At 54.7% G+C, this 20000-nt stretch overlaps 1 protein-coding gene across 1 annotated transcript in view; it reads left to right on the top strand.

Moving 5' to 3' along the window:
* Nucleotides 1-20000, top strand: part of LOC311366715 (uncharacterized protein) — a gene marked incomplete at its 3' end in the record, with an annotated part of 65144 nt that overhangs the window by 36118 nt on the left and 9026 nt on the right. Inside the window, 4 exon segments of the mRNA XM_084485512.1 lie at nt 359-445; nt 2875-2979; nt 5464-6813; nt 18468-19516. Coding sequence (XP_084341638.1) covers nt 359-445; nt 2875-2979; nt 5464-6813; nt 18468-19516 — 2591 coding nt within the window.

Here is a 20000-nt window from a genome sequence, read left to right as displayed (position 1 = left end):
CTCTCTCTGTGTCTCTCTCTCTCTCTCTAACTCTCTCTCTCTCTCTCTAACTCTCTGTCTCTCTCTAACTCTCTCTCTCTCTAACTCTCTCTCTCTCTCTAACTCTCTGTCTCTCTCTGTGTCTCTCTCTCTCTCTCTCTCTCTCTCTCTCTCTCTCTCTCTCTCTCTCTCTCTCTCTCTCTCTAACTCTCTAACTATCTCTTTCTTTCTCTCTCTCTCTCTCTCTCTCTCTCTCTAACTCTCTCTCTCTCTAACTCTCTCTCTCTCTCTCTCTCTCTCTCTCTCTCTCTCTCTCTCTCTCTCTCTCTCTCTCTCTCTCTCTCTCTCTAACTCGATCTATCTCTGTTTTCCTCACTAGCTTCCATGACTCTCTCTCCTGGTGAGCTGGGCTCCCCGACCGGCCCGGTCCAGGTGATGGGCTTCAGTCCAATGGGAGCCTTCTCAGGTAGCTGGGCTGACTCACTGTGTGAGGTCCACTGTATGAGGTCCACTGTATGAGGTTCACTGTGTGAGGTTCACTGTATGAGGTCCACTGTGTGAGGTTCACTGTATGAGGTCCACTGTGTGAGGTCCACTGTATGAGGTTCACTGTATGAGGTCCACTGTGTGAGGTCCACTGTATGAGGTTCACTGTATGAGGTTCACTGTAATGAGGTCCACTGTGTGAGGTTCACTGTGTGAGGTTCACTGTAATGAGGTCCACTGTGTGAGGTCCACTGTATGAGGTTCACTGTATGATGCTGACTGTATGGCGTTCACTGAGTTCTCTGTTGACTGTATGCAGTGTGAGTCTAACTGTATTAACTGTATGAGGTTCACTGTGTGCTGCTAACTGTGGAGATTCAGACCACACCGCTACACTCTTGACTCTTTACCGAGACTCTTGAGTTTATCAGCTCACTTTGAGATGAAGATGTTAATACATTTAGTTTTACATTTAAAGCATTTAGCAGACACTTTTTATCTTTATCAAAAGCTACTTACAATAAGTACATTTGTCAGAAGAAAGAGAAACAATACTATATCACTGTCGGTACAGTAAGGATGTTCATAGGACCAATTGGCAAGCACGAACAATGACTAGGTTAACCCATTCCCCGTATACACTAACCACCACTAGGTTAACCCATTCCCCGTATACACTAACCACCACTAGGTTAACCCATTCCCCGTATACACTAACCACCACTAGGTTAACCCATTCCCCGTATACACTAACCATCACTAGGTTAACCCATTCCCCGTATACACTAACCATCACTAGGTTAACCCATTCCCAGTATACAACGGAGATAGCTAGGATAAGATGCTACACCAACGCTTCTGAGTAAGAGGATCAGCAGGTGTGGTACATTCCTCTGTGACATGTTACGGTTCTTTAAGTTTGGAGATCCTGCTGTCCATCACCCCCTGACTGTATGAAGTCAGTGTTGGGCTGTTAATCTGTCACTGGCCAACGGCTGGAGAGAGACAGTGCGTGGCACTTGTCCCGCACATACTTACAAGGTCACGCGCAGACGCGTGCACACACACACACACACACACGCACGCATGCACGCACGCACATCAGCGCACACAGAGTTTGAGTGAGTTTGCGCAGCAAGTGTCTCATTGTATCCTTTAATGAGTTCTGTCATCTCTGGGTCAATGGAATTACGGCTCAGAACACACACACACACACACACACACACACACACACACACACACACACACACACACACACACACACACACGACAGACAGTTTATATCATATCTGCATGCGTGCAGTGTTACACAGCCTGCAGTCAGTCTCATTCTCCTGCTCTCCACAATTGTTTCTACGCTGCAATATGACATAAATTCGACCTCTCCTATTGGTCCTTCTAACGTAATGTCTACTTCAGCCTTGCTGTCTCTGCTCCCGTCTTTCTCCAGCTTTCCCCCGGGTTTCCCCCCCCCCCCCCGTCTCCTCGTTTTCTGTCTCGTCTTCTTTCGGCCTAATTTGCCAAAGCATTATTTGTTTATACCTTTTTATTCTTTTTTAAGGTCAATCTCTTTATCTCTCGCTCTCCCTCGCTCTCTCCCTCTAGCTCTCACTCTCTCACTCTGTGTGTGTTTCTTTGTCTTGCTCTCTCTCTGTGTATCTATCTCTGTCTCTCTCACTCTCTCTCTCTCTGTCTCTCTCGCTCTCTCTGTCTCTCTCGCTCCTTTTTTTTTTCCTATCCCCCGGTCGTTTCCGTGGACCTCGTGTTGCTAGGCAGTCCTTGGCTCAGACAAATGAGCATCAGTTTGACACTGACTGCTAATCGCCATCAGGTCACCATGTCTCACTCCAGGCTGGAAGAGTGAGATGGTGCCGTCATGTTTTCTGTGTCTGCCGTAACAAACAGTTCCTCACTTTCTACTTTATTTCTTACCTTCTTACCTTCTGGCTGGTTTGAGTTGTATTCCCAGACGCCCTGCAGCAGTTCAGCAACAACACAAATTTATAATTTAGCTCTGGGATAATCATTTATTTAAAAGGTGGAATGAGTCACTACATGGTCAACGGCTGTAAACCGTTCATTCATTTGACCGTGGGCATAATGCACCACAAGGAACGTGTTAAATGTAGTTATCGTTCTACTTTCCAATTAACTTCGGAGTGTTTTACTACACAATTGGAATGCACCAGATGGCTGTAAAGGCCTGTGTATAAAAAGCCATGCATTCAATCTGAAAATGCATGAACGCAAAAATATAACCTTCAGTGGTTGTCCCATACTTGACAGGTTTGTGACAAATGCCCATCGCAAAATGTGTGTAACTATAACTCTCCCCCCCCTTCTCCCTGTCTCTCGCTTTGTCTCTGTTTCTCTCTCTCGCTCTCCCCCTCCCCCCCTCCCCCCCCCCAGGGTTCCCAGCGGCCCCCCGCCCCCCCAGCGTAGCCGAGCCTCAGCAGCACAGCCCCATGCTCCCGGAGCCCCAGGCCCCCCGCGGGCCCCTGAACCTGGCCCCAGGTGAGGCCCCACCTGGGGATGACCGCCCCTGTGGTACCCCTCTTATGACTTAGCTTATTAGCATAGCTCGCTGGCAGCCTTATTTAGTATTTGACTTAAAGGAGGACTATATTGTTTATATGACGCAGCATCTGAGGACTGCTTAGTATTATTTAAAGGAGGACTGTATTGTGTGTGTGACACAGCATCTGGAGACTTTCTTTAGTATTTTATTTAAAGGAGGACTACTGTATGTCGTGTGTATAACACAGCATCTGGTGACCAAACGGTGACTTTAAGTTCTGATCGGTTGCGCAGCAGCTCTGATGAAATCTATAGAAATATTAGTGAATTTAAAACACAACCCAATCCAACAGAATCAGCATGAAAGACGCATTGGTTTAATGTTTGTAGCGCAGCAGAAGCGGCGGTGCAGCGGGCTGCTTTGAGCTGGGAGGGGCTCGGGGTACGGGGGGGGGGGGACTGACAGGAGGGGCCGCGGGCTCCAGACTGTTCCGTGACTCGACACTTCCTCAGCCATCTGGGCGGCTAGTGTCGGATGAGCTGAGACCGCCGGACCGCATCGCTCCCGTCGTCCCAGAGCGCCCCCCAGATGCCCCCGGCCCGCGGCGGCCACCAAGCGTGCGGCGAGTTGTGGTCAGAGCGCGTTAGAGGCCGGCCTCGCCCGTCCTATCGGCCCGTAGTGACGTTACGTCGAGTGATAGAAATGTGTTGACAAGCTGTCCTGTCCCGTCCCGTCTTCACAGACCCCGCAGCCGGTCAGGCTCGGAGCGACGCTCAGACCTCCATCCTGACACGCACCCAACACAAGCGCTGCAGGGGAATTCATTCATTCATTCATTCACAAATGGCTCAGAGGGCATGAACCACGCCCGGTTAATGTGTTCATCAGGCTCAGAGGGCATGAACCACGCCCGGTTAATGTGTTCATCAGGCTCAGAGGGCATGAACCACGCCCGGTTAATGTGTTCATCAGGCTCAGAGGGCATGAACCACGCCCGGTTAATGTGTTCATCAGGTTCTGCGTCAGGGTCATCCACCAAGCGGTTGGGGTTAGCGTGTATCACAGCCTTCACTCCTCGCTCCTCTCTAGCGCCCTGTGCTTGTTTGAGGCGTTACCTCTCAGGTTGTGACTCAACAATGCAGCAGTCTCCTCCCCCTCTCTCCCCCTCGTCTCCTCCCCCTCTCTCCGCCTCTCTCCCCCCTCGCCGCCTTTGCTGCAACAACAGTATTGTTCACGTATTGAATGGGAGAGCCGGGTTATTGCACACACAGACGCCTACTCACAGACACCTACACAGACACTGACACGCACACAATCACACACACACACAAACACTGAAAGTGTCAGAAACAGCCGAGTTAATCTCATCCTCTCAGCAACAATACCGGGCTCTGCTCCGTAGAGCTCTGTTCTGCAAACCCACAACAGCTCTGCTTACAGGTTACTGAGATTAATGAAATGAAAATATTAGTTACTTCTTATTTTTAGCGTTCTTGAAATCCTGCTGGGCCTGGCAGTGTGCCTTATACATTTGTGGCTTTGACCCCCTGGTGGCAGCATGGGAGAGCTGCACTGGCTCACAGACTGAGACCATCCTAGTTGTCTAAGAAGTCAAAGAACATCTGGGTGGAAAGCTGGTCTTCGGTCTTCAGCAAACAGAGCCTCCTCCGGAGTTGAATATTGTGTGTGTGCGTTACATTGGTCCGTGTGTGTACTTGATGTGTCTGTATCGTGTTGGTGTTTGAATGAGTTTGCTTTGTGTGTGTGTGTGTGTGTGATATGGAGTTTGCCCTGAAGCGCTGATGGATAGTGAGCTGGCCTCGTCCTCATTAGCGTTTGTATATAAAATCCCTGAAGGCTAGGCTAGATGAAGTGATTCAAAGGTTTTATTATAAGAAAAAGATCAATCTGTCTGTATCATAGAGTAATGTAGCCACGAGGTCCACTAAATAAACTAATAAAACAATAGATTTAATAACTGCTCTCTTTCTCCTACTCCAAAAATCGTTCCACACTTAGTTAGACATTTGTGATTTCTTAGTTAACCTCGGTAAGTCATTCAGCAGAAAGTTGATTAGTTCCAGGGTCGTCTTCTTACAGTCAGACTGTGAATAAAGAAACAGGAGTCCCACTCTGCGTGCTGTTGATAGATTGCAATGCTATGGATTATTAGTTTTTGGGTAAGGGTTAGGGTTAGGGTTACATAGCAGTCACTAAATGATTATGTGAGCGTGTGTAAGTGTGAGTGAGTGTGTAAGTGCGAGTCTGTAAGTGAGCATGTGCGCGTGTGTAAGTGAACATGTGCGCATGTGTAAGTGGCCGTGTTTAAGTGTGCGTGTGGAAGTGAGCGTGTGCTTGTGTGGAAGTGAATGTGCGTGTGTGTGTGTGTACCGGTAAGTGCACGGTGAGTGCGTGTGCGTTTTGTCCCCCTCCACCGTCCCTCCATGTTAAACTCTTACCTCTCCTCCACACACACCAAGGTGCCTCCCCCCTGTGGTCGGACACGCCCCCCTGCTCCCCCGCAGACCTCCCCTTCACCGACAGCGTCTCCACGGTGATCAGCCGCCATGCCAACCAGCTGCCCCCCGACGTCCGCCCCCCCAGGGAGAGCACCGCCTACGCCGGCGGCGACGAGAAGGAGGGCGAGGGCTCAGACCGCAAGCAGAAGAAGAAGAAGAAGAGGAGGCAGAAGGACGAGGGGTCCTGGGACCAGCACGAGACGCCCGAGGCCCCCAACGAGGGCCCCGCCCCCGCCGACGACCCCTATCAGCGGGTCGGCCCGCGCCGCGACAAGGCGGCAGGGGGTCCCGGGGGCCCGGGAGGAGAAGGGGCCTGGGAGGAGCAGATCGGGAAGAGCGGGGGCCGCGGGAAGAGGGGGAAGAGCAGGAAGAAGCTCCCGGAGGAGTGGGCGGCGCCGGCCGAGCCCTTCCTCCCCGCGGGCCCCCAGGGGCCGGAGGAGATGCTGGTGGAGGTCGGGGCGGCCACGCCCTCCCTCCCCGCCCCGGAGGAGCCCTTCCCGGGTACGGAGCCGGGCTGGAGCGGCCGGAGCCAGGAGTTCCATCCCGAGGAGGCCTCCGTCCCGGCCCCCCCCGCCCCCCTGCTGGTCCAGAGCAGCGGGCTGAAGGCCACGGCGGCCCCCTTCACCATGCCCGACACCGGCCCCCCGCTGGGCTCCTCCCCCTGGAGCCCTGGCCCCGCCCATTGTCTCCCGGCCACGCCCCACGACCACGAGCTGGGCGACGAGCTGGACAGCGGGCTGTTCGACACGGGCAGCGTGCTGATGGCGTCCTTCAGCCCCTACCCCGTCCTGACGGACACCTCCGTCTTCAGCCCCGCCTCCCAGCTCAGCCCCGACCAATGTCTGATGACGGGGGCGTCGCCGCGGCCCGCCGCCCCCTCCGACAGCTCTTGGCTGGCGGCGGACAGCGAGGATTCCTTCGACCTGGGCGACTACCCGGCCGCCCTGGGGTGCCCCCTGCCCACGGGCGTGGTCCTGGACGCCGCCGCCGGCCCCGCCCCGCTGCGGTCCCCCAGAACCAGCGCCCAGGACTGTCGCGGCCCCCCCAGAGAGCGCCCTGACGAGGCCAACAAGATGCACCACCACTCCTCCTCCTCCTCCTCCTCCTCCTCCCTGAAGAGCCCCACGTTCAGCGGGGCCCCGTCCAGCGGGCCCCCGGGGGACTCCCCTGTCCCCCTGGCCTCCTCCCCCCAGATGCTCCTGGGCTCGCCCGGGTCTTACCTGAACCCCGGCGCCAAGCCCTTCTTCCCCGGCCTCAATGAGCCCCTGGAGGCCCCGGCCGTGGCCCCCAGCGTGGCCCCCGTCATGGAAGGTTGGTTAGGGGCGGGGCCCCGGGCGGAACGGAGGTGGAAACAATTTGAATCAGATCACGAAGCAGACCTGCACCAGCGCCGCGCGCTGGAGAGACGCTCTGCTCTTGTGGGACTGCTTTCAAATTGTTTCCCCCGTCCTCCCGCGGCCGGGCGCCTGGCGCCTTGTGTCCACTAGGGGCTAGAAGAGTGCCTTGTGTCCACTAGGGGCTAGAGGGCGCCTTGTGTCCACTAGGGACTGTCTTGTTGTGTCCACTAGCCTGTCTTGTTGTGTCCACTAGGGACCACTAGACGGTCTAAACCCCGTACGATCCCTCCCTTGCATGGCTGTAGATGTGTGCATCTGGGCGCTGGTTGTCTGGTTGTAGTTTACTAACACTCACCGATGGGATGGAGGACAGGCCTCCAGGTTTGGTTTGATTCTGCTCTAACCCGGTAGCCCTCTTGTCTTCTGTCTGACCCACAATGCACCTCTCTCCTCGACTCTGTTAACACTGGGCTGTCCAGGGCTGCTGCTACTAATCACCGTGGTGCCAAACGTGACCCTCCTCAGGGGGTAGAAACTCTCTCCTTCACCAAACAACCACCGATTAACTCCTCCTTCTGCTCTGACTGGAGCGCTGTCTGTCTGTCTGTGTCTGGGGATCTCCCTGCGACCAATCAACCGCCACCGTCTGCTGGTTCTAACCCCTGTTTCCTTCTAGAAGATCGTAGTAGTGGAAGCTCAAACTGTCTAAATGCAACGTGTGGAAACTCAACAGTTACACAGACATGTACACACATACACACACACACGCACGTACACCAACACTCACACACTCAAACACTCACTCACACACTCACTCACGCACACACTCACTCACACTCAATGAACATGAGGGTGGAGGCTGACGGTGTGTCTTTGCTCTTCTCCTTCCATGTGTCCCGACGACCTCCACCCTGCTGCTGCTCCACCTCAGGTGAGTGACCCAACAGATTCATGTCCTCTTCATCACTCCTTCATCTCTCTTCACCTCGTCTGACACAGACGTGGAAATACCCTGACTCATGTACTGCTGCTCATCTGCTACATTATGCTACGTTATGCTACGTTATGCTACGTTATGCTACATTATGCTACGTTAGTCTATGTTATGCTATTTTATGCTACGTTATGCTACATTATGCTACGTTAGTCTATGTTATGCTATGTTATGCTACGTTATGCTACGTTATGCTAGGCTATGCTAGGCTATGCTACGTTATGCTACGTTATGCTAGGCTATGCTAGGCTATGCTCTGGCGTTCCACCTGGTCTAGTCTTCATCCAGTTGGAGGGTCCTCTGTTTCCATCGTCTGTACCTTTAATAGACTGTAAGCACAGAGGGATGTGAGTGTTTGTAGAGGCTTCTACCGACCGGAGCGCCCTGTCAGGGTAACCCTCTTTAGAGAGCGCGCGCGCAGGCAGTAAGCAGGGCTGCGTGACTTGCTGTCTGGTTCTGGTTGATCAGTGGAACCGTTTCAGCAGGGAATTAAAAAAGGCTGCGACAGCTTTTTTTTTTTTCTGTGGCTCAGCGGCTTAAAAATAGAGCCTGTTTGAAACTTTTGGTGTGTGTGTGTGTGTGTGTGTGTGTGTGTGGACATGCACCTGTATATCTGGGTTCTGCGCCAACATGAGTGATTTATTAGTATCACACACACACACACACACACACACACACACACACACACACACACACACACACACCCACCCCTCTCTCTCTCTGAGCTGTTCCTGGCCCCGCCTGGAGACAGCAGGGGGCTGATCCAGCAGACAGCCATTCAGGCCGTCAGGGAAACGCAGGATTGTTGACAATTAAAGCGGCAATTAAGCCACTTTGATCAATGTCCCCGCCCACCACGGAGCGGGCCGCAGCGGGGGGGCTTTCAGAGCGCTGCGGCGGCGTCACTCGCAGGCTCCTCATTTACATACGGAGCGCTCTCTGAGGGCGGCGGTTTGTTTTCAGTCTCGTTGCGTGTTAATTTGAGAGGCTGTGCAGAAGAACACGTCAACGCGAGGAGTGCGTACTGGCAAATCATATGGTAATCTTTATGATGTGGCGCGTGTGCGGCTGCGTGTACGTGTACGTGTCTGGGTGTGTAACTTTGTGTGTGTGTGTGTGTGTGTCGGCCTTTTTGCGTGTGTGCGTGTGTGTGTGTGTGTGCCTGTGTGTGTGTGTGTGTGTGTTATGCGTCCCAGCTGCCTCTTGCCTGTGTAATAAGGCGGTGGGCTGGTGTCTCAGGGCGGGACCTTGTGTCACCAAGGCTGCCATTTGGACCCCTTAAGGAGAGGATTTAGAATAATGGCCTCATGGGAGAGAGGGAGGAAGGGAGGGAGGGAGGGAGGGAGAGAGGGAGAGCGATGGACAGAGAGAGAGCGATGCAAGGACACGCTGTACTGTTAAACCAGGGATAAAGGAACAGGCTAAAATGTGTTTTAAGGTCTCCCAAGATGGGGGGAACAAATGTATCCACAAACAGAATCCTCATACAGCTAATAGTGTGTGCGTGTGTGTGCGTGCGCGTTGGTATGATAAGAGACAGGTAAACAACATATCTAGAGCGATTAAAACCAAAACCCTTAGGACAATGGTTTGGACCCGCATGGATTTGGACTGACGAAGTCCACAAACAGACATGCAACATTGACATGCTGCCACCTAACCATCATTGGGTCCATGCTGACGCGAGTCCGATTGCCCCGGTCTCTACTGGAAGCATGAGGCCGTTCATTTAGGGTAGAATGGAAGGGGATCTAATTCTATCTAATTCTGGGGAGGAAACGCTGCGTGGCTTTGCCTCAGTCCTTAATCCTATTCAAAGTCGCATTCCCGTTCCCCAGTGCTGCTCTCCCTCTGGGGATAGATGTAGCTGCTCCTTGTGACAGATGGATGATGTTGGTGTTTGACAGGTGACAGGTGGGCCCCACCTTATTCCACACCTTGATGACCCTACAACAACGAACGAGTCACAGTGGACTGCGGTCAGGAGAGGCTCCTCTCCCAGCATGCAGTATTGTTCTTCCATCTGATGTTCACCTCCGATGCATCAGAGGTGAACTGATGAACTGGGGAAGGACGAACGCTCACGCAGCTTTTTGGAAATTCTGGACACAAATTTATTCTGCACACCCATTAATTAACCTGTGAACGCTGATGGGCCGATGTCCATCCAGACAGACAGACACCCGACACCCAGACAGCCCACTGCGTTAAGTCACCTCTACAGTCATCGAGGGACGGGGATGGGCGGACAGACTCCCAGTCAGACGTGGGACGCACCATTAGGCAGACAGCGTGTGGGCAGCAGGGTGTCCTGTAAAGTGCTGAACCACTTAGCACTTACTGGCTGTCATTACATCTGCGTCGGTCTGAACACAACCTGCGCTGTTAGGAGAGAGCAGGACATCAGTGATCACACACACAGGAACACCTGCGTCCACCACACACGTCACACACTCGTTACACACACGTTACACACATGGGACTCTTAAGTGGCTTTGGGGTCCATCAACATTTGCATTCACATTCAGGGCGTTTAGCAGACGCTTTTATCCCAAAGCGACTTACAATAAGTACATTTGTCAGCAGAAAGAGAAAGAGTAAGGATGTTCATAGAACCAAGTGGCAAGCACTAACAATTTCTAGGTTAACCCATTCCATAAGAAAGATAGCTAGGATACGATGCTACACAACGCTAAGTACTATTTTTAAGTGCAAGGACACACAACGTACAATAAGTGTGTAAGAGGGGTGAGGGGGAGGTAAGGGGGGGAGGCTAAGTAGAGTCCAGGTGAACTCTGAACATAGAACCAAGTGCCAATGGGTTAACGAGTCTCTCTCATGAATGTCTTCCTAAGTCTGTTTGTTACAGACTCTATTTGTCATTTTGCTTCATAGTATTATTTCAATCAGAGAAATTAGTCATGCATTCATAAAAAAAAATACATGTTTTGCAGTGCCTTGAAACTATTATCAATGAGATGTGCGTCACTCCCCCTCCGGTCCTTGAAGGCCACTGGGGGTTTGTGGGGGTTGCCATGGAGACAGGACAGCCATTAATGTTGCCATGAGCACAGCAACAGATGTCAGAACGTTGGATTATTTGATGTTGGTTTTGGTGATGCAGCGCAGTTTATTCTATCAAACACGCAGTAAGAGTTGCACACAAATGCAGAGTGATGGATCACATTCACGGCTTGGCTCGCGCACAGTTTCAGGAATTGCACTTTAATTATTTATATTTAATATTTATATATCTTAAGTTGATGGCTCGCTAATCAAACCACCGCTCCCCTGAGAACAGGCCCCGCCCCTCTGGAGGGGGGGAGGAGCCTCACCGTGGGGGTCACCTTAAGTGGGGGGGGGGGGAGTCCTCTGGCCCCCCCAGCACCCCCAGCCCCCCCTGCCTCCCAGCCATCAGAGACGGGCTGGAGGCAGACATGATGGTGCGAGACACAGTTTCCAAGGCAACCGTAAGCAGTCGCTGGTATGGAGACTTCTGGTGAGGGTCTACCGCAGACTGGGGGGGGGGAGATATCTATAAATAGACATCTGTGTGTTTAGTTGGCCCCTCCTCCTATGGAGGGCTAGAGGGTCTGTGTCTCCTCCTATGGAGGGCTAGAGGGTCTGTGTCTCCTCCTATGGAGGGCTAGAGGGTCTGTGTCTCCTCCTATGGAGGGCTAGAGGGTCTGTGTCTCCTCCTATGGAGGGCTAGAGGGTCTGTGTCTCCTCCTATGGAGGGCTAGAGGGTCTGTGTCTCCTCCTATGGAGGGCTAGAGGGTCGGGCTAGAGGGTCTGTGTCTCCTCCTATGAAGGGCTAGAGGGTCTGTGTCTCCTCCTATGGAGGGCTAGAGGGTCTGTGTCTCCTCCTATGGAGGGCTAGAGGGTCTGTGTCTCCTCCTATGGAGGGCTAGAGGGTCTGTGTCTCCTCCTATGGAGGGCTAGAGGGTCTGTGTCTCCTCCTATGGAGGGCTAGAGGGTCTGTGTCTCCTCCTATGGAGGGCTAGAGGGTCTGTGTCTCCTCCGATGGAGGGCTAGAGGGTCTGTGTGTCTCTGAGTTGTAAGGACAGAGAGCAGAAGACAGCGGGACAGCGACCGATTTCTTGTGAAGGGTTGCGTTTCACTCTCCTGTGATTGACAGGCCTGATGAATTATCTGAACCAATCAGGGACGAGACGCCCATGTTCTCAAAGCACATCACACTCGCTAATAGCTGACGGACGACTCAGGCATTTTTTTTTTAAATGTCTGTCCGTCTGTGCTTCTGCATGTCTGTCTGTCAGTCCGTCAGTCTGTCTGTCTGATCTATTCAGCTGAGTCATGGCGTCAGTCACCTCTCTGTGGACGGGGAAAAGCCCTTTGTGATGAGTGTTTGTGACAGGCTTTAGACCACTGCCTTCGTCTCCCTCTCTCTCCCTTCCTCTCTCTCTTCCTCTCCATCTCTCTCTCTCTCTGTCTCTCTCTCTCTCTCTCTCTCTCTCTCTCTCTCTCTGTCTCTCTCTCTCTCTCTCTCTCTCTCTCTCTCTCTGATCAGATGCTTGTTATGGGGGTGGTCCTCAGTGAGGGTCAGTGTGGGCAACGCTCGTTGTCTGTTCTGATGACCTCACGGCCGAGTGGGAGGAGGGCTCCTTATTACCCAGAAGAGAGTCTGAGGACCACAGGCCTCTGTGTGTGTGTGTGTGTGTGTGTGTGTGTGTGTGTGTGTGTGTGTGTGTGTGTGTGTGTGTGTGTGTGTGTGTGTGTGTGTGTGTGTGTGTGTGTGTGTGTGACGAGATGTGGGCTGACAGGGTCTCAGCACTGAAGGCCAGGCCCCACATCGGCCTCGCATCCCCTTGACCTCCTGCTGATGCTCACACACACACACACACACACACACACACACACACACACACACACACACACACACACACACACACAGCAAACATAACACAATCACACAGCCTTCTGCGCGCATGCACACTCACACGCTACATGTGCTTGTGTGAACACAAACACTGCTTGTAATAAGTGTCAGAAACAGCTTTTATTCACACACACACACACACACACACACACACACACACACACACACAGGCACACACACAAATACGTGTTAGAAGCAGCCATTTGTTCCCATTAGCTTCTGTCACCATCTCCTCCTCCAGCCTGGGAGGTGTTTGTCAACGACAACAGACCGGAGGCGGGCCGCTCCACTAGGATGAGTAAGGAGGCTGTGCTGATGCTGAGAGCAGAGCGGGCAGAGAGCCGGGGGGCAGCGCGGGCTTAGAGAGGCTCATTGTGGAGCAGTGTCACTGGGCTGCTCACCAACGCTCCAGACACGCTGTATTTTAAAGCTCACTAAATCGATGAATTGAAGAGTGAAAAGACAAACAAAGCCCGTGGCATCGAAGCGTATTTATAGAACGGCCCCGTCCTCTTGACAAATCATTTCCTCGGAAGTGTTCCGCGTCCGCCGTTCAGAGCCGGTCCTTGTTGCTGTGAGCGGTCTCTTCAGACGGCAGAGCCCGCCGCTCTCCGTCTGCTCTCTGTAGAGCGGTCAGCGGGCGTGGTGCTCTGCACGGGGCCAGGGGCCGTCCACCGTGGGCCCTGGCTTCACAGCCCCGTCTGGTCGTCACATTGTGGACGTGCAGGAGAGCAGCCTGCTCACTGCTCTCTGCTCTCTGCTCTCTGCCCTCTCCTCTCTCCTCTCTCCTCTCTCCTCTCTCCTCTCTGCTCTCTCCTCTCTGCTCTCTCCTCTCTCCTCTCTCCTCTCTGCTCTCTGCTCTCTCCTCCTGATTTGTATTGATGGTGCTCACTGGAGCTTTTCCCCCTCACTACAATACATTAAATTAACCTTCCATCAGTACTGCTCTACTGTATCTGTACGGACATACTCTATCTGTATTGCCCTAGTGTGTGTGTGTGTGTGTGTGTGTGTGTGTGTGTGTTGATCCATGCGTGCAGCCGTCTGTGTTTCTGTGCCAGACGGAATGTGAGGAATACACAGGGGGCGGGGGGGGTGCAGGGGGGGCTTGGGCGGGGGGCTTACTCACTCCACTACAGTGGGCGGGGCCTGTGAACCTCAGCAGCCAATCGTACTCCCAACACAGTCACGTGACCTGACCAGTGTTCAGTCAGGAGGGGGAGAGAGAGAAAGAGAAAGTGGGTACAGACAGACAGAGAGAGAGAGACAGCGAGGGAGGGAGGGAGGGAGGGAGGAGAGCCAGAGCCACACTTCCAGTCGGCTCAGTGTATCTCTGTGGAGCGGAGAGATGCAGACGGAGAGACGCGCTCAGACCCAGACTCACACGCAGCCCGCCGGCCCGCGCACACGCCACGCCACGCACCTGGGCGCCTGAACCCAGGAGGAGGAGAACACAAAGGGACAGGAGCGAGAGAGAGAGAGGAGCAGCCACGGGGAGAAGAAGAGACTGAAGGGAGGAACGAGGAGAGGGAGGTGCCATGTCGTCTCTCTCGGACCAGCCACCGGGATCCCTGTTCTCCGAGTACAGCGAGCTCTCCCTGGCCCCTGGGGGGGGGGGGCCCCCGGGCTGGGACTGGCAGTGCCCGGCCGGCGGGGACGCCCCCCGCCCCCGGTCCGCCCAGCCAGGGGGCGGGGGGGGGCAGCCCCCGCCCGCCCCGCCGACCCCGCTCACCGACCAAGACAAGCTCTGTCTCTTGGAGCCCGCGGGGGGGGCCGGCGCGGAGACGAAGGGCCCCGGGCTGCCGCTGGCCGCGGGGGGGGCCGTCCACGGAGCCTCCCTGGGCAGCGCGGGGGAGAGCCCTGACAGCCCCCCGTCGTCCTCCCCCTCCCCCGTCTCCCCCATGGGCCTGAGGCTGGGCGTCTCTCCCCCCCCCCCGGGCCCCGAGCCGTCCGGCGTGGCCCCGGCCTCGCCGGTGACCCCCGGCGCCCACTACCCGCCGGGCTCCCCTCTGAGCGGGACCTGTCCCGCGGGGGGGGCCTCCCCCGCCACAGCCTGGAGCGACAGCTGGGGGGAGGAGCCTGCACCGCGGGAGACGCCCGCCGACGGCAGAGCAGGAGTCATCAACGACAACTACATGGAGCAGGAGGAGGAGCAGGAGGAGAAGCAGGAGCAGGAGGACGGGATGGCCAGAGCAGAGGTGACCCCTGATGCCCGGTGGTCGGCCGGCGGGTCCTCACCGGACAGGAGCGAGGAGGAGGAGGAGGAGGAGGAGGAGGAGGAGGAGGAGCAGGTGGAGCTGGGTTTGTTTCCCAGCGGCCGGGCGGAGCAGCAGAGGAAGGCGATGCGGCGCGCCATGTCCGAGTGTTCCCACCTGTCGGTGCCGTCCTGCCCGGACCCGCCCGACCAGTACCCCGGGGGGGCGGGGGGGCTGGAGAACCCCGCCCCCTCCGCAGGGGCCGGTCCGCGGCGCCCCCCCCACGGCCCGGCCATGAAGCGATCACTCACCGTGTCGGAGGACCCGCCGCCCCCGCAGACCCTGTCGGCCGCCGGCGCCACGCGGGCTGACCTGAGCCAGCCCGCCGACCCGGGCTCCGCCCACTTCCTGTCGGCGCCAGATGGCGGCGCGGAGACCCGGTCCCCCCCGCTGGAGGGAGCGGTCCAGGGGGACGTCTGGGACGGCGGAGCGGAGACCCGGTCCCCCCCGCTGGAGGCAGCGGTCCAGGGGGACGTCTGGGACGGCGGAGCAGAGACCCGGTCCCCCCCGCTGGAGGCAGCGGTCCAGGGGGACGCCGGGGGGCAGGACGGCGTCTGGCTGCCCGTGCTGCTCCGCCCCGGGGCCGTCGGGGCCCTCCCAGAGAGCGGGTCCGGCCCGCCCCCCTTCAAGGACGCCCCGGCGGGCATCAGCCCCGTCCCGGACACCGGCCCGCCCCCGGCAGGACACGGGGATGACCTCGCTGAGGGCCGCGGCCCGGGGAGAGCCCCAGAGCCCGGCGGCGTGGACCCCGGAGTGGGAGGGGACGCGGGGGGGTTCTCTGAGTCCGGGGGCGACGCCGGCGACCTTGGCCGCCCTGCCAGCACCACTAGCACCTCCGTCAGCGCACTAGAGGGTAGGTGGAGCTCATTCACTCGCCCCGCGCCCACGTCGACGCAGACCAGGCTCAGACCAGGCTCAGACCAGGCTCAGACCAGGCTCAGACCAGGCTCAGACCAGGCTCAGACCAGGCTCAGACCAGGTTCAGACCAGGTTCAGACCAGGCTCAGACCAGGTTCAGACCAGGCTCAGACCAGGCTCAGACCAGGTTCAGACCAGGCTCAGACCAGGTTCAGACCAGGTTCAGACCAGGTTCAGACCAGGCTCAGACCAGGTTCAGACCAGGCTCAGACCAGGTTCAGACCAGGCTCAGACCAGGTTCAGACCAGGTTCAGACCAGGCTCAGACCAGGTTCAGGCCAAATACCAGGTATTTGGGCGTTTATTAAACGGCCGATCAGTTTCCTCTGCAGGTGTGTGCGTGGGGGTCTGATTCTGTTGCTCCCGGGACAGCTCATATCTCTTTCTAAATGTATTTGTGGATCAAATTCACTGAATCTTAAACGGAGGAAATCCCTTTGACCGAGGTAAGAGGCTGCTGAGGTGAACGGGCGTGGCCGTGGTGTGAGGAGCGGACGACGTGTTCAGCTCATGTTGAGGTCCTTTCTCTCGCTGTCTGAGTGTGCTTGAGGGGAGGGGGGTGTGTGTGTGTGTGTGTGTGTGTGTGTGTGTGTGTGTGTGTGTGTGTGTGTGTGTGTGTGTGTGTGTGTGTGTGTGTGTGTGTGTGTGTGTGTGTGTGTGTGTGTGTGTGTGTGTGTGTGTGTGTCCAGTACTCTTCACCAGCCTGCAGACAAAGTCTCCACTAGGCCTGGGCCATACGGCTGACAGACATATCACGATATAACTCCATCATATTGATCGTTATCGATAACTAGTGATCATTTTAATGACCTAAAAACCCTAGGAATTACCATGCTGGATTTAAACCCTTCTGTTTAACTCTTAATACTACCTTCCACTGCTCTTCATTGATCAATACTGTCGACACAACAATGAAACACACTCAGATATTGTAAATAAGTATGGAAGCGTGTTTGTGTAACAAGCTGCTAGATTCGGTGGTCCAGTCTCTTATCGATAATATATTGAACATGTTTTATATTGATATTGATCAAAAGTCTATCACCATACGATCATTTATTGTTTTATTGCCCAGGCCTAGTCTCCATAAGGGGTTAGGACGAGGCAGGGAGTCAGGGCAGAGAGAAAGAGATAGCATCGAAAAAGTGTGTGTGTGCGCTATGTTGTTGTGTTACATAGTGTTAACAGTAATACTCTGCAGTTAATTACTATTGGTATTCTCTTATCTCTCTTTTGTTCTGTCCTGTCCTGAACATCAGGCCAGAGGCTGTTGAATGCTCTCCCTTTCCCTCTCTCTCTCTCTCTCTCTCGCTCTCGCTCTCTCTATCTCCTGGGTCATCTTTTCTTTGTCCTTTATAATTTCTGTGAAGGTCATCCATCACCGTAAACACAACACAACGCAATTATAATCAGAGCTTTTGACTGCAGAAACATAAAAAGCATGTTTAATATCCAGTGTAAAAAGACGATGAAAACACATTTAGATTGTGTACTGCTGTAGTGTACATGCCTTCTGTACTACAGAAAATTACTAAATATGTTTAATGTACCTGCATTGATCTCAGCACATTGAGAGAGCGGATGCATTCTCTCATTGTGGATACCGTACCTTTTCCCTAAGTCCCTAAACCCTTCCCACTCACCCTAAACCCTTCCCACTCACCCTAAAGCCCTCCCACTCACGCTAAAGCCCTCCCACTCTTCATCAAACACTAGAGGGTCAATCTCACAGTAGACCACGCTGTGGTTCCACCTCTCAGTGGGATCCACAAAGACTGTTATGGTTTATTTAGATACCAGTGGATGCATTTTTTTGTTCGTTAACATAGTTCTACAATTCTCCCTTTAGGAACTTTGGTTGTGAAGGTTAGTGTGCTGATTGATTTAAAACAAAACACCCAATCTAAGGAATAGTGGTTTGTTTTGTACCTCAAACTGGTATCAGGTCAAACTGTACTGCAGGTGACTAATAGCAGGCCGATGTTTAAAATACTCTTAGCCAACAGCTCATCAGCTGCAGACCCTTTAATAAACCCCTGATATGGCTGACTGAGACGCTGCAGGGGTATTATTAGAGGCTGTGTTCCTCGGTGAGCTATAAGTGTTCTCATCGTGATGATCTAACGATCTAAACATGGGGGATCCTAACTGCAGCCAGACAGGACTCTGTTAAGACCTCCCCCTCACCTCAGGTTTCAAACACTTCTTCCGTGTAACGTCCGGATAATAAACCCCCCACCCCCCACCCACCCCTGAGGCCGTGATGGATGCTCCCAATCAGGGTCCACTCACTCCTTCATGTCCCTCCTCGCTGCTCGCTGCCGTTCCCATTGATCCGTGAGGGCTAGGCCGTCGGGGGTGAGTGGCGGCCGATTGGGTGTTTCTGTGCTGTCGTTATTTTCATTCACCTCGGCATATTGTGCTCCAACGATTCATTGTCCATTGCGAGGTCATGGGTTGCGGTACATGTCGTTGCTAGGTAACGAGTAGTGGTAGAAAGTGTCTCTCACCGTTCGTCTCTGTAACGCCACCGCCTCGGCCTCTGTCCCTCTGCCCCCGCAGACTCTCAGACACCAGTGAAGTCAGACACAAAGGAAGACCAGACGGGGGACAGCATGGAGGACCAGGTGGACGACGGCATGGAGCGGCTAGACGAGTACGTCCAGCTGGACGACGGTGACCGGAGGAGCGTGAGGGTGGAGCTGGCCACCAGAGAGGAGGAGCAGGAGAAACACAACAAGACGGCAACGGCGGAGGAAAAGGAGACAGAGAAAGAGACCGAGAAGGAGAAACAGGCGGAGAAGGTCGCTGAGAAGGTGGAGGACCGCGTGGAGAAGACACCGAACAATCCCCCGCCGGCGGACATGACGGCCAAATGGCCGGAGGAGAAGGTGGAGCAGACGATACACGTGAGCGGTGAGCACGAGGACCAGGAGACGGTCGTCCTGGAGCAGACCACGCCTGGGGAGAAGGTGAAGGAGGTCAAGGTGACGGAGGTGCCGGAGAAACTGGAAGCGGGAGACGCCAAGGGAACGGAGGTCTCTGAAGCCCCGCCCAGCCCCGAGAAACAGCAGAGCCCCGTCCTGCACGATGCCATGCCCGAGAAGCACAGCGACACGAAGGAGAGCCAGGTGGAGGACACCAAGGTGGAGGTGACCAAGACGAATGAGTCCAAGGTGGAGGTGACCAAGACGAATGAGTCCAAGGTGGAGGTGACCAAGACGGACGCCACGAAGGTGGAGGAGTCCAAGGTGGAAGTGACCTTGGTGGAGGACACTAAGGTGGAGGAGGCCAAGGTGGAAGTGACCTCGGTGGAGGACACTAAGGTGGAGTCCAAGGTGCAGGAGCCCGCCGTCTCCGTGGTGAAGACGGAGGAGCTGACGGAGGAACGACACGAGGAGGCCCAACCCGAGCCCCAGCAGGAGGAGAAGCAGGTGGCCACAGCGGTGGACACTAAAGAGAAAGCCAAGGAGGAGGTGAAGAAGACTGCAGAGAAGAAAGAGGTGAAGAAGGAGAAGGCCGGCAAAGCGGACGCCGTGACCAAGAAGCCCTCAGCCAGGACCCCCACGGGGAACGCGAAGGAGCCCTCCAGTCCTGAGAAGAAGACCAAGGTAGGTGCTGCTGGTCTCTGGTCCTCCTCAGCTCAGACTCTCTCTAAGCACGGCGTGGCCACCATGTTGCATTATCAACACTAGGGAGGCACATTAGGAACACATTATTCAGCTTATTGTCTAAAGAGGGTGGCATCGTCTACAGTTTCATCCAAGGCACATATACTGCATACACACATATATATATACACATGTATACACATATTAACACATTACTACGCATATATAAACATGTATACCATCTACAGTCTCACACCTTGAATTAGAGTCTTACAACTAAGACTAACAACTAACAACTAAGGCAGGTGTTTGGTCACATCCCTCTCACCCCCGTTTGGCCAATTCCACGCCAGCTGTGTACCTTCATGGGAGGAATGATTTAGCCTGAAACGCGTCCCTACCCTGAAGCTCAGCTGCTCATTCCATGATACCCGCTGCATTATTTTGTGTTTGTATGATTTTATGATCACGGCTGCTTGCGCCA

This window comes from Micromesistius poutassou (assembly GCF_964030765.1).
Source record: "Micromesistius poutassou genome assembly, chromosome: 21".
Classification (NCBI taxonomy): Eukaryota; Metazoa; Chordata; class Actinopteri; order Gadiformes; family Gadidae; genus Micromesistius; species Micromesistius poutassou.
Note: the sequence above shows the minus strand (reverse complement) of the source record. Positions and strands in the feature narration are given on the sequence as shown.